This window comes from Periplaneta americana, chromosome 14, assembly GCF_040183065.1.
Source record: "Periplaneta americana isolate PAMFEO1 chromosome 14, P.americana_PAMFEO1_priV1, whole genome shotgun sequence".
NCBI classification, from domain to species: domain Eukaryota; kingdom Metazoa; phylum Arthropoda; class Insecta; order Blattodea; family Blattidae; genus Periplaneta; species Periplaneta americana.
Genome location: NC_091130.1, coordinates 73232216 through 73258280, shown reverse-complemented (window position 1 = coordinate 73258280; position 26065 = coordinate 73232216). Strand labels below are relative to the sequence as shown.

The 26065-nt window shown below is 36.0% G+C and overlaps 1 protein-coding gene across 5 annotated transcripts in view; it reads left to right on the top strand.

The window, feature by feature from the left end:
• The window catches only part of Dscam2 (Down syndrome cell adhesion molecule 2), an 828417-nt gene that overhangs the window by 174583 nt on the left and 627769 nt on the right, over window positions 1-26065 (top strand). For all 5 annotated transcript variants that reach the window (XM_069845581.1, XM_069845583.1, XM_069845584.1 and 2 more), the window contains exon 3: window positions 24069-24215. In XM_069845581.1, coding sequence (XP_069701682.1) covers window positions 24069-24215 — 147 coding nt within the window. The remainder of the gene's footprint in view (window positions 1-24068; window positions 24216-26065) is intronic.

Genomic DNA, 26065 nt, shown 5'->3' with positions numbered 1-26065 from the left:
CCAGTAAGTAAGTAAATAATGTTCCTAGTTGTTTTGATTTCATTAGTCAAGTTTAGAATAAATTGTTAAAGTAAAGTTATTTGGCTTTTAAGATTACTTTGTGTTTCATTTAACTGATAAAATTCTGGAAGCAATTAATAAAAAATTACAAGTAGGAGGGGTATTCTGTGATCTCTCCAAAGCCTTCGTTTGTATTAATCATAAAATTGTACTACAGAAATTAGACCTATTAATTTGCGGTCATTACTATTCCTACTTTAACTATATTAAGTTCTCTTTGTTTTGCATGAGATTCTTATGTCTTGTGTAATCCAATTATTTTTAGATGTTTGAGAATTTTTCTGCTTTACAAGAAAACTTAGTTCAAAGATATTTAATAATGTATTATGAAACGCATTGAATTTACTATTCATATCTTCATTGACATATACTGATTTCCAGGTTTCATTTTTTAATTTAGCTTCAAAGCCCTTTAAAGATTCTTCATTTATGATTTTTAACCTAATTTTAGTCTTGTGTGTTGATTCAGCAATGTTATTGCATATTATTGTACGGTTGCCAGAAATCGCATCGTCACTGCCACTCTTTCTTGAACTGAATGTGGTATCCTTCTTTGCAACATTAGGCGCCAGCAAATATTTAAAGTCTGTAGGTGAGATTCTGGTAAAAATTTTTATAATGTCCACCAACTGTTTTGAACTTCAAGTCGGCCAGAAAATTTGAATCACCACATTTATTTCTACTTGTATATGATATGTAACTATGTTTGCCACCATTGTCTCTGTTTCCGTTTCTTTTTGCACGCAAAATGCAAATAAATATAGGCTGCTGCAACTACGTCCGTGATTGAAAGTAGGAGTACCTGAACTGGCGGACGCTGGTAGGTTAGGGCCCAATTTTACCACACTTCGTTACAGTAACGCTAACAGCATGTTAACTAACGTGTTGTTAAAAATTAAACATCCTGTTAGTGTAATAGTGTTTCACCAACCATTTGAGGTAGTTTGGTTAGGTAACATGATGTTAAGAGTAATGTAACAGGAATCGAAGAAGCAGTGATTGTATGAAAGTTTACTGAATGTGCCTTTAGTTGGTGTAGTCATTTGTTTTAGCGGGGAATTGTATTTTTTACATTATGGAAGTATTGGAGACTAACATAATTACAAAGGAAATCGAGAAAAGAAAGTGTAAGGAGCAGTAGTTTTACCTCATACGAGAAATATAATTATTTTAATATATCTAGCAATTATATTAATGTAATTGAACTCAAACGTAGTGATGGAACTTTCATTAGGAAAAAGGAACAAACATGGGTCTCTTTAACCCAATGTTTTCAATCGCCATTTGGATGTGAAAACGCAAACTATGAAACAAATCAATGTTATGAAAATATTAAAAGAAATGCTAAGACGGGTCATGCACAAGACACAGTGGAACATTTGAAAACTGACAGTGGTACTTTCACTCTCAAAGTTGATATTTGTACAAAGATTCTTTCAATTATCCAGGATCAAATAGAACCAATAGAAAATGAAAATAATTGTGATGCTGAATAACCGTTAACATTATTTTCATATCTTATATATCTAACATATCTTCACACGTTATTAGTCATAATTACATGTGAACTCTTAAATCAGTGAAAGAAAGAAATATCGTTTTGAAAATCTGCAATTATATCTGAGTATTAATACGAAACAATAATCACAGAAATGCTTACGTTAATAAATACATATCTTCTCTTTACTGTGGATGCAGTGCTAATATTAATATGAATAATTTTAGTATTTATGAACATATCTATTCTGAATAATTAAAAATGCTGATGTAGTGATTGCAGCCAATTGTTTTTACTGCAAATATATCTCGATATAATAATGCGGCGTGTAACATATGTTCTCTGGCAGCCATTATTCACGCTGTAACAGGACGTTAAGGATTTAACTGAGGGAGTATGCTATGTTAATTTAACAGTGGGTTTAACATGATGATAGCAGTAACAACAGTTGATGAAACATCACTTCCGTTAAGTTTACTGTTAAACTGCCTTAACGTAATGTTAAATATTTAACAAGGATTGGTGCAACCGGGCCGTCGTGTTGCGGACTTCGGCGCGGGTTTAAAAAGTTCATCCCGCAACGTAATAGCGCAACCACCGTGCGTAGCATTGCCCTGGCGCGGGTCGTGGTTGCGCTACGGGTTTGGCGCGCATATCTGTACGAGGCTTAAGATGTCACTGAACGTGATAAACCGAACAATAATTATGATGACTTACACTTTTACTAAGTCATACTAGGCTACTTTTGATCAATAAAACGATACGAAAGGACGTCTTTCAACCAATCATGGCTCCTTATCGCTCAATTTTATCACTTTCCTAGCATTTGTTTATTTTTTGCTTCCGTAGCATTTCTTTGTTTTATCACTTCCCTAGCATTTGTTTCTTTTTTTGTCAATATTTCAAACTGTAAATTCTTTACGGTACTATAAAACATGCTTTGCGATCGTCATATTTTTCCCTCATAGTTAGTCGACTAAAAATGGCGGCTTCATTCAAAGTTTTTGTGAAAATAACAGTGAAATAGAATTTTAGTAAGACATTTAATATCTATTTTACTGTATTAGAGTACTTTATTTCTTCTATTCTTTATATGCTTTCTTCTGTTTTTATCACCTCCCTACCATTTGTTTCTTTGTTTGCCAACATTTCAAACTGCAGATTCTTGAAGATACCATAAAACATGCTTTGCGATCGTCATTTGTTTACCGAATAAATAGTCAACTAAAAATGGCGGCTCCGTTCAAACGTTTTTGTGAAGGTATAACCAAAGCCACCGTTTCTGGCGTGTGAAATAAGTAATGGGAATGTTGCGAGCGAGTATCTTATCTTTGTCGCAGTGTGTGAGGGAAAAAGCTGACAATTATGATTGACAGACTGCTGACGTGACTTCTGTTTAGGAGGTGGCACCTCTCTCTGCCGGTGGCAACAGATGCCCTGACTGGGCAAAGTACTCAAGGACACACCCCAGAAACGCTAAGTGGGAGTATCTTGCCTCTACCGAAATAAGTTTACAATAAGAGTGACAACTGTGACTGGCAATTTGATGGCTTGGCGTGTATTTGGGTGGTGCCGTTCTCAGCTACACTGGAAACAAGTGCTCACTGACTGGCTCTTTACTTAAGGATGCACGCCAGAAACGCTGGCGCTGGCTATAACATTAGTGAAGTAGAATTTTAGTAAGTCAATTAATATTTGATTGTATTAGAGTCCTTTATTTCTTCTAATTTTATATATTTTCTTATAATCGTGTAATAGTCAAATCCCACTCGTGTTTTGATTTTCTCTACATAAATCAATCTAGTGAGATTACTGTTGATAAGTAATTGCTTTGGAATTCAAAATATATTTCAACTTCATAACACAAGACTCTGTAACAAATTTTATTCATAAAAGCTGCACTAGATATATTTTCATAGGGAGTGAACTTTTGCCTACGAGTGTACCTGAACTTTACACGTAGCGCATTTAATCACAAATCTTAACTTAGGTCTGAGAGGTTCCACTCTTTGACATGAGCAGCTTGTAATGCTATTCTCTCCCACATCCCACTTGAAGACCATCTCAGTTTCATAAGAAATGTTATGTAAAACTTCACTGTAGTTAGCCTATCTTTTAAGCAAGTTACAACAGCTGTAGTGAAGGGGACTTGTTTATCGAGCGTAATGAATATGTTTAGTGATGTCATATTAACATGAAGCGCTGGGATGCCCTCGGGGGGAACAAGAAAAAGTAGAGCAACTCCTAGATAATTTTTACAGTATGTTTCAAAATAAATATCGATATAGAAAGCCGCTTAATTCTTTTTAAATTTTATGATTCATTTTATCGGTTATGTAACGAGGTTATCTAGCAGTGGTAGAATTGGTATTAGTGAGATGGTATTTCGTGAAGCTGAGACCGAGGATTCCTGACATTCGACTTACAGTTAGGGGAAATTTCTAAACAATCGAACCAGTTAATCAGCCCAAGCGGGATTAGAACCCATATATACGTGCAGCTTCCGATCAGAAGATCAGCTTCTTATTCCTCAATTATGCCGATGGTTGTATATTGTTTCGCTTTTCGAGAGCTGGACCCGAGACGTTTTATCAACTACTATAGTTATCTATAGTGCTGTTGATCGATCAAAATATTTAATCGATTAACGATTTGGAAAAATGTTTGAATGTACTCTAATACACAATTATTGTTAAATTTAATTAGTGTTCGGTGATAACCATAAGTATTAAATGTTGTACCCATATCTGTATATATTGTACCGTTATATTACAAAACAACCATTTTAATTACTTATTAACATATTTATTTTGAGGCTTATAATTTATTGTCAATTTCTCCTGGAATTTTTGAGACAAACATAAATAACAAAAAGTATGAAGACTCACCTAGTTAATACTACTTCATCCATGATTTTAACAATGTGAGTGAATTCACATGCTCAGAATTAAGTGCCGCTCTACATTTAGTAACAATGTTTCCTGCATCACTAAAAGCGAGGAAAAAAAAAATTTTTCTGTCAAGCACTTCTCCACGATCGTTCAATTTAAATCCAAATGTTTCATAGAGTTTACCTCTCAAATTCTCATATGACATAGTGGAGTTTACACTTTTCACAAACCACAGAAAACTGATTTTTTTCCTTTATCAAACTAAATACAAAACCTTTATATACAAACTCAGTACAGAAACTGCAAAAGTACAGCGGTCGAAACAGAAGATTGTAATCGAATTATCAGATTTCAGAAAAATAAGAAGGTAGTTACGCTGTCACTTGCACACAGTGTAAACTTGGCTATTTTATAAGGGATGAGGGGGACGAATCCCAGAAAAGTATATATTTCATATGATAGGAAGATGAGCTGACAACAAGGTGGAAGTTTTCTTGGAAAACCAAAACTTAATAAGGGTTTCGCATTGTGTTTCAACTTTCAATAGAGGTAGACTAGGCTATTGTCCTCATATCTCCATCGCTTTCTCGAAGTGTTTGTGCAAAGATTTTCACTAGAAAATAACAGTATTATTACAGTTAGAAAATGACAGTACTATTGTGCTTTTAAGTAAGCAATTTCCGAGAAAGAAATATTGTCGGAATTTTTAGTATGAGTTTGTATTAGCAAAATAATAATTAATATCAACTACAACAGATTAATTTTAATCGACTCGATTATTCGATGAAATATGTTTGATCGATTAATCTTATAACAGAAATTGATCGATTAATCGATTAAATCCCACATCACTAGTTATCTAGCGTCGAAGTGAGATGAAGGTGATAAATGCCGGTGAAATGAATACGGGGTCCAGTACCGATCGTTACCCAGCATTTGCTCATATTGGGTTGAGAGAAACCGGCCCTTAGTATTTATTTTATTGGGTTATTTTACGACGCTGTATCAACATCTCAGGTTATTTAGCGTCTGAATGAAATGAAGGTGATAATGCCGGTGAAATGAGTCCGGGGTCCAGCACCGAAAGTTACCCAGCATTTGCTCATATTGGGTTGAGGGAAAACCCCGGAAAAACCTCAACCAGGTAACTTGTGCCCTTAGTATAACAATGACATTTACCGCATATTTCCAATGAATATAGTTAACAAATTCATATCGCATATTAAACTTTAGTACTTCAGATGAAATTCCTGTATGATACAGACAAACAATAACAGAAAGTGGTGATATTATTTTGCTTACTGCAATAACAATAGAACGTGAAGGTGATGTACTTATGTTGCACTCAAAGTTGTAGGACACGAGAATACACCAATAAAAAAAATCTGCAGTCGGCATAGTAATAACTAAAAGTAAGTCATCAAACTGTTTGGCGTAGTCTTAGAAACGATAAGTTAAGGGTATTAGTTAGTGCTATTTATAGTATTTTCGCGTGTAAATATGAATATACAAATTATTTTTTCCCTCTGTTTCTATCAAACACAGATTAATGCCCTTTACACAATGTGATAAAAAGATGTTGGTGAGTTGTGAATTATTTTCATTGTTTTAATATAGGTAGACATGGCAAAAAGAAAAGTCCATTGAAAAAGAAAATTTGCGATTGTCAACAGTTAGGGAACACCTATTACAAAAAGTATTATCTTACACTTTTCAAACTGTCCTCCATGTCAGAAACCTATTATTTCAGGAAATTAGTGGAGTAACAACAGGGTATATTATTTTTCGCAACGTGATTTTGCGTCATCTAGCGTAATTTTTTGCTAAATTGTGTTTATGTTGGCAATATTAATTCGGTTGATTCTGCACCTACTAATATGAGTTTTAGGTAAATTACGTTTAAGTTGTTCCCAGAATAAGTTAGTGACTGTTTCGTATTTATTATATCCAAGGAGAAACCAAACAATCCGAAGATAACTGAATTGTATGATTAACCTTTCGCCCAGATCACATAACAGATTGATCAACATTATAGGCTTTGAAGCAAACAACTTGTATCAATTTTACAATGTTGCCATCTACCGACTGCAGAAGAAGTCACGTAATAACTCCCATTTGAATTGCATAGGGCAACTGTACTTCCATCTAGTGGTCGCTACCAATCGACAGTGGCGATTCTGGTGGTCGTTCTCTTCCACAAGTTACCGTTTTTAATATGGGGATGGCCAATCTGTTATATATGTTATCAGGGATTTTCGATAACTTTGTATGACAAGAAGGATGTAATTTGGGCAGAACCGTTTGCAGTTACCACAAACGTAACCAATATCTGAGAATCAATTCATGGAAAGTGCAATACATTCTTCTAAACTCAACGTCCTAACGTACTGAAACCTTGGCCGATGTAATAAATTCCCTCAAAACAGTAACATTACATGAAAATCAATGGTACACATGAGTCCCCCCCCCAAAAAAGAGGGCACTTGAGGATAAGAAGGTAGGTTAGACTTACTTCTCGACGCGACTATGTAAAAAGAACTTTACATTTCTACATGACCTTTACAGTGAAAAAATAACAAACCTAAAATTTTAACAATTTTATTTAAATAGTTCTGTACTAATTAAATCATATTTTAAGCACACCAGGTGTGTAGATGTCAGTCTAGTCCACCGTTGTGGCTGAGGGGTTAGTGAGTCTAACTCCGAACCCAGCGGACCCGGGGTCAATACCCGGTCGGGACGAGTTCCTGGGTGAGGTTTTTTCGGGAGTTTCCCCTCCTATGGATAAATATCAGGTAACTTTATCAGGTGATTGGAACCCCACTCATCTTCGCCACTTCCTTTCCTCCCCTACCATCCCGTTACTTCTGGTTTTCAGATCACTCTACAGGCGGCCCTTCGAAGCTTCTGGCTCTCTCGACCGGCCTCCGTGGATTTTATTCATGTGATGATGGATAGCTTCTGCAATGGAACCCGGGGCAGACCTTCTCGGGGGAGGACTTCCGCCTCGGACCGTTAAGGGAGCCTTGGGGGAGGGGGGAGCCGAAGCAGGAGTGGTACATGGACTCTGTTGGCTGTAGGGACCGGTCGTTAAGAGGGTCAAGTAGTTTGGTCGATGCGTGTAGAAGATCAGTGGGCACGCAACTCATATCGGGGGGTGTACAATAGACCTCAGGTCGTATTGCGTGGGATGTTCCCTCTCTCCTTCCCTCCTAACAAGGAAAAAAAATGCTGTCAGTCTGCACCCTGGAATATGATCAGCTTATTCAGAATTCAATATTCAGTATCGTATGTTGGTAGTAAAGTGCGACGGAAAATATTCCCCGAACGCGAAGGAGATATAACTACCAATCCTTGAAAATAAAATCATTGACTTCTTTCATGGGTGCTTCATTTTTCGGCACTTGTTATGGCCGAAAATGAGTCCCTTGATTTGACGTTGGTTAACACTGCAACAATGCTGATTAATTTGTTTTGTGAGGTAAACCTTTTGCACAACTTTATCACGGAAATCATGGTAGTTTCTGCTCAATTACTCTGAATTGAGAACATTCACAAATTATGGCTTTCGACATTTCTTCCTGCTCTTCAAAAACCAATTTTGTGTTGAAATTATGTTTTCTTATCTTCGATATTCGTAAAATATTAGAAAATTATTTTTTTTTTAGTTATGTACATCATTATTAGTGGTGATGATGTTGGTGATTTAAATAGCTAAATATTACATTGTACAATATCAAAATGAAATTTCAGTATTGAACAATTTGGCATAGATTCAACTTTTCATCACCAAGGCGACCTGGATCCTGGGAATTGTCAAATTCTGTAATATGACGATCATCCTCATGGATTAAACCAATTAAAACTGCTCCGTCTCCAAGTAATTCTCAAAATAATATGATGCTCAATGAAGTATTGTGGCCTCGAAGTTACATATTACCTGTGCATTATAAATTATTACTTTTACACATCCGTGAACCTCATAACAGTTTCCAGCTCAATGCTCAAGTTCTACCGGCTATATGATTATGAATGTATTCCAATTTGTGAGGATATTGAGGTTCGCTCTCTTTTTTTACAGCTTTGCAGAAAGGGTATAGGCCCATAAATCAGCACCTTCATATTAAAGCCAGGTTTTATTAAATCTGGTCCAGTTTTATAACATATGAAAAAGATATTTCCATAGCTAGCAATCCTTACGCAATCATTTCTGGGAACTATTAATTCAAATCGCAAACCAATATACGATTTTGTATTCTAGGTTGGGATTATTGATACTTCCAAATACTCACTGCAGGTACGGATAACAGTGTTCTAAATCGAACTCTAACCTCTCAAACGGTACACATTGCTCGTTACCAGAGGAGTGTACTTTTTTATTATTCCCTTTAGGCTATGTGTATACCAGGTATTTGTTTCTGTTTCCATCTGACTTCCTACAGTGCATTCTAACACCTTATTCCTTATTTATGTCACATTTTACATTACGATGCCTAGCGAAAGTATTGTAAGGTTTCAAAAAATAGGCTATACAGGGTGATTCATGAAGTATGGCCTGCGCTTTTTGAATCAATTCTGTTGGCTATTTTGGAGAAAAAACACATATAACATAGATTCGATGTTTATTTAAGGAGCAACAGCTGTTTCAAGTCTAGAATAGTAGACGCAGTTGTTAGCAGAATTAAAGGGAATCAGTTCGAAATATACAGAAATATTATTAAAAAGTAATATATTAAGGGATGTTGAGGGTGAAATTTTGGTCATTTTCAGTCAAAAATGGCATTTTCGTTTTCTTGTAAAAATTGAATTAGCAATCTCTTATTTATGTGTTGAGCAAGTTTCAATGCTCTGCAGCGCTAGAAGGCATACAAATTACGTAATAATAAATAACTGCAACCTTAAACTTCAATTCTATGCAGATTTTACAAGCTGTTTTCTCACACTTTTTTCAGCACATTTCGTCAAGTTCGAAGAGTAAAGGCTCTTACAATTTTGATGCTAAATATACGATATTTTTACTACATATTTTACACTGTGATTAACAAATTAGCGCGTGGGTTTTATGATTAAATGAATGTTTTTTAAACAAATAAAAATATGTGGTAATGGTAGTGGTAATGGAAAATTTTTATTTTTAGGTTTGCAGTGTTTATAAAAATGTTTCCCTCCTTTTGTAGTAAAGATATAGGAAAACTAATGCGTGACATTTTTCTAAATATGCCACTGGTATTTAAAAAAATTGTCAAACATTTTATTGAAAAATTGAGCCACAGATTTCATTTTGAAATATGCAAATACTTTCAAAAGAATTTTGTTAATAGCTCAGAAACTAAGTTGCTCACAAATAAAACTTAACCATATCATTATCCATCACACCGTGATTATGTGTACAAAAGATCAACGATGTAGTTTGAGAAATGTAGAAAATAGAAATTTCACCCATCACGTCCCTTAAATACAAATAAAGCACATATCAGTTTCAAAACAGATTTTAACACTTCAACTCACTTGGCCTCACGGATGTGAATCGCGCGCGTAGCATATCGAATAATAATAATAATAATAATAATAATAATAATAATAATAATAATAATAATAATAATAAATCCTGACGTTTGAGATGGGCAGGGCATGTAGCACTTATGGGCGAATCCAGAAATGCATATAGAGTGTTAGTTGGGAGTCCGGAGGGAATAAGACCTTTGGGGAGGCCGAGACGTAGACGGGAGGATAACATTAAAATGGATTTGAGGGAGGTGGGATATGATGATGGAGACTGGATTAATCTTGCACAGGATAGGGACCGATGGCGGGCTTATGTGAGAGCGGCAATGAACCTGCGGGCTCCTTAAAAATCAGTAAGTGAGTAATAATAATAATAATAGTAATAATAATAATAATAGTCTAATCTTTAATAAACATTCATTTTTCAAATGAATGGCCATGGGAGTGGCACAGTCTTTGAAAGTAGTTGTACAGTACAGTGTTTGTTTGTACAGTTCTGATTTCATTTGTCATGAATAGAGCTCGGACTTCATTACCCCACTGTTAACTGCGCAGCAAGTATATTTAAAATTGAAATAAATATAAAACACATTCCCAACCAGTTTCTCAGGTAATGCTCGCTTCCTTAAGGTAAAATCAGGCGAAGAGTCTTACAGAATAATGAAACACAGTTTTCCTTGTAATAAATGTAACATTATTTTGCAAAACTTTCAAGTGGAACAGGAAAGACGTAACACTTTTAAAAAGATCGAAAAATATATATAAATTAATATACTTCTGTGCATAATAAAATTAGTCATTGGTTCACCGATTTCAAACAAATATAAAAAATGAAATGAAGAGTTAGAGCTGGGGACGGAGCGAGTAGGACTGTTGAGTTACTCGGTTCTATCGGTTTGATATGCTTGGAGCCGAGCACCGAAGTTACTCGGTTAACCGTAGCCGCTACCGGCAAATGCAAACGTTCAAAGAGAGTTCATGTCTTTCACTTAGATAGTTCTAGCAAACAACGACGTAAGTACTACTGTATTTAAATGTTTTCTGCGGCAGGACAAATTATTTCCGACACGAGATCATCCTTATCCCCAAAGCGGGCTGAAACCCTAGTATTGTAGAGGAATTCATCCTATATATGACCTGTCAAGTGGGCCTAATGAACACTGACAGTCTGTAGGCCTACATATTACTGTATTTGTATGTAATAATAATAATAATAGTAATAATAATAATAATATTATTATTATTATTATTATTATTATTATTACTATTATTATTACTATTATTAAAGTCCAGGATAAAAGAGAAGGAACCTATTTGAAGTGAATAGAAGCATTTGAATTGTGGATATGGAGAAGAATGGAGCGTCTAAAATGGACAGACAAAATAAGAAATGAAGCTGTGTTGGAAAGAGTGGATGAAGAAAGAATGACATTGAAAGTGATCAGAAAGAGAAAAATGAATTGGTTGGGTCACTGGCTGAGAAGAAACTGCCTACTGAAGGATGCATTAGAAGGAATAGTGAACGGGAGAAGAGTTCAAGGCAGAAGAAGATATTAGATGATAGACGACATTGAGATATGTGAATCATATGCGGAGACTAAGAGGAAGGCAGAAAATAGGAAATATTGGAGAATGCTGGGTTTGCAGTGAAAGACCTGCCCATGGGCATGTATGTATGTATGCATGCATGTTCACTGATATTAAGAAATACACGATAAATAAATACACTTGTTTATGCAAAAGAACTAGTAATTGGCTGATTGACTTCAATTAATTACAAAATAAATACATAAATTAAATACAGTTCTATATAACATAACAAAACAACTGACAAATAAATGACAATATACACTCTGAATGAATCAAACGAGAAGCTTCTGTGACGCTCACTCAAACTAGCACGACGACTGTTGCTTCGATATTCTAGCTGGGAGTGTCCGCTCAGAGCTTGTTACGTCATAGCTATACTCTATATACCGCTAACCTATTTCCAATGTTCTGGTGAATGAATCCGAGGTCTAGACATGAGAAAACGCAAAAAGTCAATTACAGTAAAACTGAAAGATTGATATCTGTAAAGCACTGCAAGGCACAACATTCAGCAGTATCTGAATATTCAATCTGTTCCTCGTCCAGAGAGTGTTCGGCCGCCAGATGTAATTGGATTGCAGTTTGATATCTCCGTAGTTTAACTGCAAGAGATCGACAGGGGCCGAAAGGGGAGTTGCCCCATTATCAATCACTCGTAGAGAGGGCATGTCCCTCAAGCATCTTTTCAGCCACCATGTTCTTTTAATTCCACCTATTCATCACCTGCAGACAGAGGTCGATTTAACTCTCCGATAACCTTGTTTTTTAATTCATCTATCACCAGGTCAAATGAAAAATTCAAACAACATCTATCTTCAACTCAGGCAGAATTATCGACTTCTACAGGAGAAAGTCAGAAAAGTTTCGTTCTTGTGCGATAATCTTACTGGATAGAAATTCGGTAGAACCAGTTTTGATGTCTGACGGGAATTATTAAATTTATAAATGTTTCATTTCTACAAGGAACATAAAAGGTGACAGGGGATTCATGGAATTCCTTATATTGCCTGAAACGTTTATGCTGTACGTCAGTGGTCCTCTATAAGAGACTGCGGCCCAGTAAATTCTTTTTCCTTAATACGAGGCCCGGTCTCAACACATTTACTCGTAAATACCTGTCCAATGTTTTTAAATTTCCTAAGTTAACTAAAATAAGTATTAATAATTAAGTATGATAAGTAAGGAGCGGATTCCTATGTAATTAAATATTTTTCTTGCGTATGATAAAACACAATTAACAAAGTTAAAAATTCCGAATGTCAAGTTTCAAGTTTAAAACTCGAATTTTATTTCACATAAAAACACATATTTTCACAAAAAAATTATGTAAATACATATTTTCAGGAAATCTATTATAAACACATAAATCTTGGAGTTTTTTTACTTAAATAATTTTTTACAAGAACTTTTAAATATTTTAAAACTAAATCAATTATATCACTCAGAAATACGTTATCTTTTTAAGAATCCTTGGTTGCTTCGTGTTTCTATGGGCTGTGTGGTGTATCCGTGATCCATTTTTGTAACAGTATCACTTCAAGTTCTGAGAACTGCTAGGTAGCATATCAGTGTTATTATATGAGAATAAATTAACATGGACAAGATGGAGAGATTTCGCAACACATAATTGAGAATGTTTATTGTTGCTGAAGATGATTTCATTCCGCGTTTTGTTTGTGAAATACAACGGATAAGAGCTCGGGTATAAATATTATTTAATTTAAACAAATCTCTCGCCTCTCGTTCATGCCAATGAAGTGAGGAAATACATCTTGTGATTCCCCGTTATCGGACCATAAGCATAATTAAGCTGCGTAGTGTAGACGTGGTGGCGTCGCTATAGGAAGCTTTTCTCCGACATTGTCAGTCAGTAGCTAGAAACATTTTTTTACGTTAAGACGTCTATCTATTAGCCTCTTAAAATGCCTAAAATCAAACCGAGTTTAAGATCGCGTCTACAGCGATATGTAGATGAATTTAAAAACATTTTTACTACCGACAGAAAAGTGTTATTTTGCCAACCGTGTGGTAAATCAGTAAGTGCAGATCAGAAGCTTTCAGGTAACCCAACATTTGTCTGGAAACAAGCACATTGCCGCTGCTTCACGTGTGCATTCACGGCAAAACAGTGGATGTAAAAAAAATGTGTAAAGTTGCTCAAGTATTGGAGGGTGTGTCCGTAGGTAAAATTGACGGTGTAAGTGTTTGTGACATTCCTCTCTTTAAATATGCACGTCTGACGTCCTGTGATGTGGAAAGATTGTTTTCACAGTATAAGTCGTTGTTCAGAGATAATTGGCATGCATTTGTGATGGAGAATTTGGAAATGACCTTTGTTGTTCACTGCAATGCTCGGACAACTACTAGCAACTGATACTCAAGTGTGATTGATGAGTACCTAGTAACATTTTTTTTTTCAAACTAAGTAAGGTATTTTTGTCTTACTTAAAAAATATTTTTTTTTATTTTTAGCAAATATTTTCGTACTTTTTAGCACATAAAAATAAATATATTTAAATTTTTAGCACATAAAAATCCGTTCCCTAATGATAAGACTTAAAAGACCTTTGGGAAGGCCGAGACGTAGACGGGAGGATAAGATTAAAATGGATTTGAGGAAGGTGGGATATGATGATAGAAAGTGGATTAATCTTCCACAGGATAGGGACCGATGACGGGCTTATGTGAGTGCGGCAATGAACCTACGGGTTCCTTAAAAACCATTTGTAAGTAAGTAAGACTTAAAGAGTATTGATGCACTACGAAAACGTGTGACGTATTGAAAAATAATATAATTTATTATCAGTTACTTAATTAATCAAATTTTGTAGAAATGTTGCAGTTTCCTGAATTAATTTATAGTAATTTTCATTGAAATATAATCTCTTTCTAACCACCACTTGTAAACTTTGTAACATTGATCATTATATTACATTGATTTTAACGATATTGATCCAAAAAAGAAAAGGTAATGGGAAGAATGATTATGCTGTGTAACTTACAACAGAAGTCAGTTGAGCAGTGGATGCAGCAGAAGGATATCGAATGTAAGCGAAACACTTATCACATATACACACGCCAAATATTTTATAACGTCGTTGTGCCTGCAATAACTCCTATCTGCTAAGTATGAAATTTTTCAGTAGGAAGAAAAAACACGTTTATTCTTCTATGGTAGTAGTGCATAGGAGATTATGAATTCTTACATTTTCGAAAGGGGGAAATACGTGTATAATTAAATATAGGAGATTTTATTACTTGCTGTATCACTATTTAAGTTATTTAATAGAGCAAAAATCTAAAAATCGATAAATATGTCACATACGTGTTAGTGCAGGAACAACGACGATATGCAATGTATGTAATTTTATGTATATAAATATATGAATCTCCCAATTGTAACACTATTTCCAACACCAATTAATATTATGAATTTTAAAATGTAGCACATTAACACAGCAATAATTATAATTTATTGAAAAAATTACCATTAGTGCTTAATATTTTGTATTTGTATTACATCTGAGAATTTTTAAGGTTTTAGCGAGACTTGTGAGACTTTTGTTGCTGTCTTCTGTTCGTTAGCTTCTTAATTTTGGGATGAATCGAAGTGATAGCCAAACGGAGAAGTCAAAGTTGCAGCAAGTGGTTCTTCTGTTTCGTTTTAAGTACGGTCATGAGAGAAAGAAAACGTAGTTTCACAAAGATATGTGGTGGAAAAATAATTTGAAATGTTTCTTACTTACTTACAAATGGCTTTTAAGGAACCTGAAGGTTCATTGCCGCCCTCACATAAGCCCGCCATCGGTCCTATCATCAGCAAGATTAATCCAATGTCTACCATCATATACCACCTCCCCCATATCCATTTTATATTATCCTCCCACCTACGTCTCGGCCTCCCAAAAAGGTCCTTTTCCCTCCGGCCTTCCAACTAACACTCTATAAGCATTTCTGGATTCGCCCATACGTGCTACATGCCCTGCCCATCTCAAACGTCTGGATTTAATATTCTTAATTATGTCAGGTGAAGTTTAAAGCGTGCAGTTCTAAGTTGTGTAACTTTCTTAATTCTCCTGTAACTTCATCCCCCTTAGCCAGAAATATTTTCCTAAGCACCTTAGTCTCGAACATCCTTAACTTCTGTTCCTCTCTCTAAGTGAGAGTCCAAGTTTCACAACTATACAGAACATCCGGTAATATAACTGTTTTATAAATTCTAACTTTCAGGTTTTTTGAGAGCAGACTGGATGACAAAAGTTTCCCAACCGAATAATAACAGGCATTTCCCATATTTATTCTGCGCTTAATTTCCTCCCGAGTGTCATTTATAGCTATTTGTTACTGTTGCTCCAAGGTATTTGAATTTTTCCACCTCCTCAAACGATAAACTTTTATATTGCCATTTCGTACTATGTTCTGGGCACGATGCATAAGTTAATCATAGGCTTTTCGGGATTTACTTCCAAACCTATCTCTTTACATGCTTCAAGTAAAATTTCCGTGTTTTCCCTAATTGTTTGTGGATTTTCTCCTAATTTATTCACGTCATCCGTATAGACAAGCAGCTGATGTAACCCGTTCAATTCCAAACCCTGCCTGTTATCCTGACCTTTCCTAATGACATATTCTAGAGCAAAGTTACAAGGTAAAGGTGATAGTGCATCTACTTGCTTTAGCTCACAGTGAATTGGAAAAACATCTGACAAAAACTGGCCTATACGGACTCTGCTGTACGTTTCACTGAGACACATTTTAATTAATCGAACTAGTTTCTTGGGAATACCAAATTCAATAACAATATTATATAAAACTTCTCTTTTAACCGAGTCATATGCCTTTTTGAAATCTATGAATAACTGATGTAGTGTACCCTTATGCTCCCATTTTTTCTAGGTTTCTAAATCTGAAAAATTTCCGATCTTTATAAATTAAGTGGCTTGGTCATTGATATTTGCTAAACAGATATTATTTAGTTAGATTTTAGAATTTAGTGTCCAGAAACGAATTGGATCTGCGCTTTTCGACAAAATCATGAAAATTATTCTCCTAAGAATATTTGCGCTACAAAATATTTATTCGTGAAGAAAGGTTAGAAATGTAAGCTGACAAATTCCAGGAGAATATCCAGCGGCCCGGTCTAATTGATCCCGGTACCGGGCCGCGGACCAGCGGTTGATAAACACTGCTGTACGTGATTGTTATTGCGAGAATGATTGAGATTGCAATGATGTTTCGGATTTGATGTAAAAGTCTCATACAGTATAACCTCGGCAGTTGCGAGCGTCTTTAAATAAACCATAATTAAACGTGTTTCTTTTCCAAGTCTACTTGATACCGAAATCACAGATCTAAAGGACATCTTTTAACACGTCCCCCTTGCATAATATAAACTTATAAATCACTGAAATAAAGAAGCCTCAAAATACATTATCCACTTATTAAATAATACGTCATTGTTATTGTTGGAATTGTCTATATAAAAAGACGACATCCTGAATGACTGGGTGATTTATTTCATGGAATGCTATGATACAGATAACCTCTTAAAATATTAAAACAAGTTTGGATCCGCCAATATAATAAACAAGGTAGCGCATTCCATTTGATGATTGTTATAGTAAAAACACAACTTGGGTCACGAATGAACAAAATGAAATTCCTTAAGTAACGAAAGCATTGAGGGTGGCATCGACACAACTCCCATTAAGGGGAAATGCAATTTTTAAACAATTTTTCTCGAGTGCTACGCAGAAAAACTTTCCACGTTAAAATTGGCGCACGCTCACTCTACCGAACAATTATTTCGTGAAAATATTGCGAATAATGCAAGTAAATGTTGTATAGTGCCATTTTATTCAGGGAAAGAGATCTATGTACCGTAAAAGTAGGCTTACAAGACGGCAGTTCAACTTTATTTGCCTTCCAAAGAAGCCATGCTAATGGTCACGGTCATCAGTGTCGGTTAATGTAACCACAGATCAAAATTGCCACGTAACCCCTGGTCAGGGATTTACTGTGCATCGACTTAAATGGTAATCTCTAACCGCAGGTCTTATTTGAGCGATTAAGGGAGGTAATCAGTGATTACTTAGGTTCGGATAAAGTAGCTGTAACAGGATCCGTGTGTTTTGTTCACAAACATTAACTAGTTGTCTCGTGTCCCCCAGCCGACAGTAGTGACGATGTATATTCAGTTTCTATCGGCTGTACTGTCCATTCACTAATGTTTTAGCTGGGCGTGGGGAGCGCTCTTCCCAGCAGGTAGAGTTTTAGCTAGTGGAAGGGCGTAGTGTTTACTTAGTATGAAACAAGTCAAGGCCCTATCCTATACAGCTATACAGCCTATCCTGATACAGTTATTTTACCCGAGCCTTAATGATTACCAGGTTTCGAGACTTGGGACCCGATAAAATAAGTTTGCTGTGCATGTACTATAGGTTGTTGACTCGCTGCAGGTAGTGAAAGGAAGAGATGTGTTGAGGTAACAACGTTACTATTTAGAGTAGAGTACGGTAGTATGGGGAAACACACACATATGGACATTCTGAAGGTAAATATACATTACACAATGATAATGTCAAAAGAATGTGAAAAGCGTTTATTCTCCTGTCTTTTATAAGCATTTGTGTTTAATTATACACAGTGTTAATCGTGGAAATAAACATGTAGCAATTTTAATTTCTTCAGTTATCCTATTGGTCGTCTTTAGGAAGTGCAGTTACAGTACCGAATTGCAATGTACTGCAAGATACATTTTCAGTGCAAATCAAGCTTCCAGGTATAACTCCCTGTAAAGTTAATTTGAATAATTTCGAGGGAAAAATTGTTCCGGGGCCGGATATCGAACCCGGGACCTTTGATTTTCAGTGTCTCAAACGTAAATCTTTTTCGGTTATCTGCCAAACACAAACCAAAGCTGCGCTCTCCGTCGCATGACGAAAAAAACCTAATATCATTGCAGTCTCTAAGAGACAGTCCTTTATTCTCGGGTGACTCTATATCCACTAATTTGTTGCTTATATTATTACACAGTGATCCATATCCATTATTTTTACATAAAATTGATTTTCACTTCTATTTTACACGTTCAGTAACCGGTGTACTTGGTGTCTCATTAATTTTCTGTGTTATTTCCTCAACTAATTTGAGAGCTTCTGGCATCTCTTGCTCTGACTTTTCTAACCGTGTAATAGTTTCAGACACAGTTTGTATGAAAACCAAATTATTCGTCAGAACCTTCATATCCAGAGCGTTTTCCTTTGCGTATTTGTTGACATTCATTCTACAGTACCCCCATCCAATGTACACTTTACCACTATACTCACTACGCCGTTATGCAGATTTGCCACTGAACTGCTCTATTGGGTCCGAAGTCTCAAAGCCTGATGATTACTATTAAAGTAAAATGGCAACCAGACTCGCAGCTGACGATTTCGAAGACAAATTGTTGAATTTTGACTACTTAGATGGGGATGTTGATAAGTATGGAGTTGTGTTATTGTAAAGAGAGAATTCTTACGAGGAATTGGTGATAATATTTCAGGAGAGATTTCGTTTATCGCAATCTACCTTGTCATTTCAGCTGCAACAAATGTATCACCTGGAGTACCCCACAAACAGAAACAATCCTATCTCTCCTATGTACCGGCTGCTCGTAACATTACGAATCTACTGATATTTTCTATATTTTAAATTTGCGTAGAACAGTTATAGTATGAATCATTTACGATGTAAGACTAAGCAATGTCATACCATCGCTTCGCTCCAGGTGTAGGCCTGCCTTTCTTCCTACGTCTCAGGCTGAACGAAGAGAGGTAATGAATGGATTGTGTGATATTGCACAGTTCCCTGATTTAAGTGGAACTCTGGATTCTCGTATTAATGTCCTTGTGGTCTGTGCTTCAGCCTTGTCCTTCATGGATATAACATTTTTACTTTTTGTTTCCTATTACATGTTTATATCTAGTAATTAAATCTATGAATACTTCAGACTCACGTTGGAATATAATAATTTTCCCTTTTTAGTTTTCATTACACCGAGACAACGAATTGCAACCCGAAAGCATAACAGCGCTGAAAGGCAAACAAATGCAACACAAAAATAGGATGATGTTTCGTTGTAAAACGGCGTAAGTATAGGCGTTTTCAGACATTGATTATCATATTTGTAGCGACTGGGATAATTTCCTTGTGTCTTTTGTAGAAACAGAGTACAGTAGTGGCAAAAAAAAACCGGACCGTTCTTGTAGCTGATTTCAGAGCCTTGTTCACTCCAGAGCACGATAGACTGCTGAGACTTTCGTGGTTCGAATCCTTCCTGGGAAGGAAACTTTTTTTTTTTCCTTATTCAAATTTATTCCCAATACTTTTCGATTGCTGATAAAATTCATGTTCTTGGAATAATAAGTTAATTAAGTAGTAAAATATCGCTGCAATCGAAATGTATTGGGAATAAATTTGAATAAGGAACAAAGAAAAGTTTCCTTCCTAGGCAGGATTCGAACCACGAAAGTCTTAGTTACCAGTCTATCGTGCTCTGGAGTGAACAAGGCTCTGAAATCAGCTACAAGGCTCGGTCTGGTTTTTTTTGCCACTATATCATCACTGACTTCACTCTGGTTAAATGAAGTGTCAGCTAATCATGTGTAAGTAATCGCCGATATAAATGGCGCATGGAAATTACATTTTAACCATGGTTACTTTTAACTGAGGTTTCGTAACCCATGGGTACTACGCTTTTGACAGAGGTTGATGCAATTCCCTATACGAATTTCATTGCTTTTTATGTCAGTTAACTCTCGAAACTTACATTCTGTAAACATCATTGCAAGTAATACACGACCTACACCTTATATTCCGCAATGGCGCTTATACGGCCAACTATGCTATTTCATAAAAAAATCATATTTTTTAAATTAAAAATATCATTAGAGGATGCGTGAAATGAAATTTGAACTGTTTAATAAGCCACAAGTAGGCATATACACGATTTTTTCTGAAGTGAAGCATAATAAAATTAATTACAATTGAAATTAAATGAGAGAATTTTGGACAAAAAGCTCAGACACGTCAAACTTTGTATTTATAAAGGAGTCTTTTTATGAATAAAAAATATTTCTGCGGCTATTGTTGAGCGAGATATGTCATGGAGAACATGTTTAAATAACACCCTGTAGCTTTTTAATACCATTGAATGTTTTATACTGAAGAACTATAGTATGCTTCTGGTTACTACGATAACAATTTTATTGTTTTTTTAGTTGGTTATTTAACGACGTTGTATCAACTACTAGGTTATTTAGCGTCGATGAGATTGGTGTTAGCGAGGTGGTATTTGGCGAGATGAGGCCGAGGATTCGCCATATATTACCTGGCATTCACCTTACAGTTGGGGAAAACCTCGGGAAAAAATCAAACCAGGTAATCAGCCCAAGCGGAGATCGAACACGCGCTCGAGCGCAACTTCAGACCGGCAGGAAAGCGCCTTAGCCGACTGAGCCACTCCGGTGGCTAATTTTATTGTTGATATAACTTATATGAATATGTTTTATTAGGCCGAGTGTTGTGGTCGAGGCGATATCGTCTTGGACTCGCATTCGGGTTCAAATACGAGAAAAGATCGATCTGTTTGACAAGTGGTTAAAAACACTTTTATTGATGCAATCAACATAACAAATATGTTCTGAATAAAAAAAATATAGAACTGAGATCCACATGATAGTATTTGCTGACAGAAGACGTACAAAATAAAAAATATAAAAATAGGCACACTTTTTAATGCAACTCATTTAAATCGACCAGTTATTTCTGAGTCAATTCTTAATAGAATGAATTCGAAATTCAGACAATACGAACTGCAGTCTCCTATCAAAGCCGTCTTCCAAACTCCTGCAAGGGTTGTGCTTTATAAGGATGTTATCTAGTACTGTGCAATATTCTCTGTGCTTTCGACATTTCTAATGTCGATTCTATTTTATGGAGAGAAAAATGTGGTTCCTATTTGACCATTAGCAAAACCAGACCTGCAGAACTGTAGCTCCTCTGAGCGAATGCCTTCGTAACCCTTCTACCCCACCCACCTTTTCTACCAGTGCGGTAATAGCGTTCTAGTTGCGCTCGCTATATCAGCATTCATTCTCGCGGCGGAAGGTACACAATACGCTATCAAGAATTACAAATGAACAGATAATAATATCCTTAGGAACATACCTTTGGAAAGTAAGAGAAAAACGAACGAGGGAAATAAATAAGTTTAAAAAATGTCAAATAGATTTTAAAATGTATGTGTGCATATAATGTAAGAAGGTCTACTTATGTAGGTATATGTATATATAAATATTGGTAAGTGAGTGTTAGCTATATGACCGGAGGTCAATGCTGTCATTCAACATTGGAACGCACTGCAGCCAAATAAATAAATAAACCTACTGTAGCTTGAAGAGAACTGGAACATGGCAAAATCTAAACCCGTGAAGAAATACTACTTCCAAAGGAATGGGAATATGATTATTTTGTTGTTGAAGAAGACGAAAGAATTTATTTATTTACTGTGTCCTCTCCAATTTATTTCTACTCGTCAATTCAATATTAAACCACATTTCAACAAAGTCCATATTAAGAATTATGGAATAGACAAACTTTCGGGTAAGTTCATAAATTAGGAACTGTATATTGTATACGTATTTATATACTGTTAATTTAAGGACATCATTCGTTGTGTTCATTTTACATTGAAATGAATAGTGACATTTATATTAACTTTCAAGGTTCATTACTTAAATGTTACAAATTTATGTTTCCGTAGGTGATGATAGAAGGAAATTTTTGAAAAATCTAAAGCAGGTTAGGCGCAAAGAAACCTCAAAGACACTACCGACAGAAAATCTAGCATGATCGTAAACCTTGAAACGACATAATGCATTATAAATACAATGACTTTATTACAATTCTTTTTGAAAATTACAGTGCAGCCACTGATGGACCTTCAACACGCAAAGAATGTCAACAACTCTAAGCAGAAGTCGATCATCCCCAATAGAAGTGGTGTGAGGCTGACGTCTTATTTCCCGTACTTACGGGTTCTGCAGGCCTCAGCAAAACAAAGAGTTTCAAATCGTTGTCTACCAACTTTTTTTGTCTTTGACATATCCGTATTTTCTTAATTTTCCTTCTAATCTACTGACGGTTGAAAAATAGGTGGCTGATATGGATGAATTTCGTTAAAAATGTTTCATAGCCTACCTCTTGTTTTGTATGCGTCTTCTATCGCCAAATCCTATCATAATCGTCCACACCTGTGAAGTAACGGTAGCACGTCTGTCCGCGAAACCAGGTGGCCCGAGTTCGATTCCCGGTCGGGGCAAGTTACCTAGTTGAGGTTTTTCCGGGTTTTCCCTCAACCCAATATGAGCAAATGCTGGGTAACTTTCGGTGCTGGACCCCGGATTCATTACACCAACATTGTCACGTTCATCTCACTCAGACGCTAAGTAACCTAAGATGTTGATAAAGCGTCGTAAAATAACCTACTAAAATAAAAGCTCTACCATAATCAGAATCTCAATTATCTAGTTTCTGCTAAGAGCATCTTATTATGTTGATTTCATCCATGTGCTTTCGCAAGAAGGGACTAACAAAATGTATCAGCTATAAAATTGTTGCCATAGCAACTATAACCATAGTGCTTCTATATAAATCAAATGAAGTACTGCGTTAAAAATATGCTCTTCCAGATGATATTTAAAAAAACTATAGGGTGTTATTTAAAAATGTTTACAATAACGTTACAATTTGCACATCAGTCGCACACAAACGCGTATTTTAAAATCAATTAATATGACTCTAATTGGAACTTACATAGATGTCAGCCCTGAGCATAACGAGGAAGTGGAACTACACTCTGAAACCTCCTCCCATGTCCGTTCCGCTTCCCTGTCTTATAAACAAACGCACAGGTGGACACTGCGCAACAGTGATGGATTTCAGGCGACCAGAGAGAGCGAAAGTTCGTAAAAGCTATGATGCAATACGTCACTGAGCAGCGCTTAACTGGTAGTCTACTCGTCTCAGCCGGGGAAGGTGGAGTGAGGAGTTAAGGGGAAATCTGTATGACTCAATTGATTTAATAGCGCCCAGGCCTGGTATATATGAAACATCATTAACAGAATTTAAAGTAAATTCAATGATTCTTGGAATTTTTACAGCAACATGAAACTTTAAAATGTGCTTTTCTCAAAACTTTAACTTTTGAGTATGCATAGTCGTTTCCCTTTTGAATTGGCCCGTCGTTTTGTTTCCGTAAAGATATTTCTTTCAAATACATCGTTTGTCTTGTCTGTGCTTTATGTTCAAAATCTGCTCATTTGAAATCATGTGTTACTTTCGAAAAGCCCTATATTCTGTAATGTTCAAAGCAGAATTAACATTACTCCTAGTTCCTACCTTCGTCGGAAATCTAAACATGGAAGTTCATTGGTCGTAGTCACACTAAATCATTGAAATACGACTGGTTTTGTTTCCAGACGGGAAGTACCACTTGCTGCCGACAGGGGAGCTGCTGGTGCATAATGTGGAATTCAGCGACCAGTTCCCCTCCTTCAGGTGCAGAACAATGCATCGCCTCACACGCCAGGTGGTCGTCAGCTCGCCAGCGAACGTACGCATCACGGGTAAGTGACATTGCCATGGAAACTGTCGCGCTCACAAGTCATTTGTTTCAATTTATGGAATCGTGCATCAATTGTTTCGCAATTTCTACTATAATAAGGCATTGTGAAATGAAACGTGTTTTTTTTCGTCTCTTCTTTGAACCATGTTAGCTATGAAGATTTTGATTTGTCTGCAATATCTTTCTTTACAACGTTTTCTCCGCACACTGCCATTTGGAAATGTGAAACAATTATTTGTAAGCAGGCTGCGTACTGCGCGTGCTGACAGTGATCTTCGCTCCGTCCGTGATAAGCACGTGGAGTTCCAGGCTGCAGAGATGCAATTTGGTAGAGCTAGGGTGACCAGATTCACAGCGATTAAAAAGAGGACACAAAGCTTAAAAAACGAGGATATTGTTCGGAAAAGAGGGCAGAAAATATGTACTTTGATTTAGGCTTGGGCCTATATTACACTTTAAATTACGTCAATATATATTTTATTACAAAATGTTTACAGTGCAGATCTAAGATTATATCATACTTAAAAGTATATTAATATCTATTTTATTACAAAATAATTATTGAAAACTTAATAATAATAATAATAATAATAATAATAATAATAATAATAATAATAATAATAATATAAATAATAATAATTTTACGTTCCGCGCCGTGGCGTCGTGGTCTAAGGCATCTTGCCTAGGATTCGCGTTACTGAATGCGCGCTGGTTCGAGTACCCATGGGGAAGAAATTTTCTCATGAAATTTCAGCCAGTGTATGGGACCGGTGCCCACCCAGCATCGTGATGCACTTGGGGAGCTACGATAGGTAGCGAAAATCCGGTTTCGCAAACCAGCTGTAACGGCTGGGGGGATCACCGTGCTAACCACACGATACCTCCATACTGGTTGGATGATCGTCCACCTCTGCTTCGGCATGTGGACGTGAGGCCAGCAGCCGGCTGGTCGGTCTTGGCCCTTCAGGACTTTAGCGCCATAGATTTTAATAATGATTTCACAGTTAGTTACATATGAAAGTCAAGGGAACTATAATATTAAAGAGAACAGAAAATATCTATTTAGACTTAGGCTTAGGCCTATATTATACTTAAAATGATGTCAATATATATTTTATTACAGCTTACTTATAATAAAACTTAATAATATAAAATTATTTTACAGTTAGCTACATATGAAAGCACCGACCATGACAAATAAGAGCAAAGAGAGTTATGGCAAAAATATATTTCGTCGATGCTACTGCCACCTGCAGGAAAATTACTTGAAAAAGGCGTCAAATCAGATAGTTTCAAAATATCAGGCATACAAGTTACGAAAAGGAGGACATTTCTTGATTTGTCCGGACCCTGACAAAAGCCTAAAAAAGAGGACATGTCCGAACAAAAGACGTCTGGTTACCCTAGGTAGAGCGTTTTTTTTTTTTTTTTGAGTTTCAGAATTAGATCCCTTATCGAACACATTTGTTACGAAAGAATGAACGAACCCCTTTTGGAATAGAGTTTAATAAACAGAAGATTAATATAAAGAAATTATTACAACATAGTGTAGCTATTTATGGAAATTTGTGCAAAAATGAATTGCATGTTGTATTTAAACCATAGTATCTATTTTTTTACCTTAGTTTAAGCTCTCCCTTTTAGGTTCATTTATATGACCCACGCCATACGGGCTTACAGGGCCGCAACCTGTCGGGAGAGGAATTAATCTATTGGATCACATACATACTTTTTTGACGACACAAGGACATGGAGCACCTCCCCGGATGAGGGATCAGCTCAATGCCAGGGCCACCTCCGATACAACACAAACATTTGACATTACACATCATTCACTCACACATATGAAAG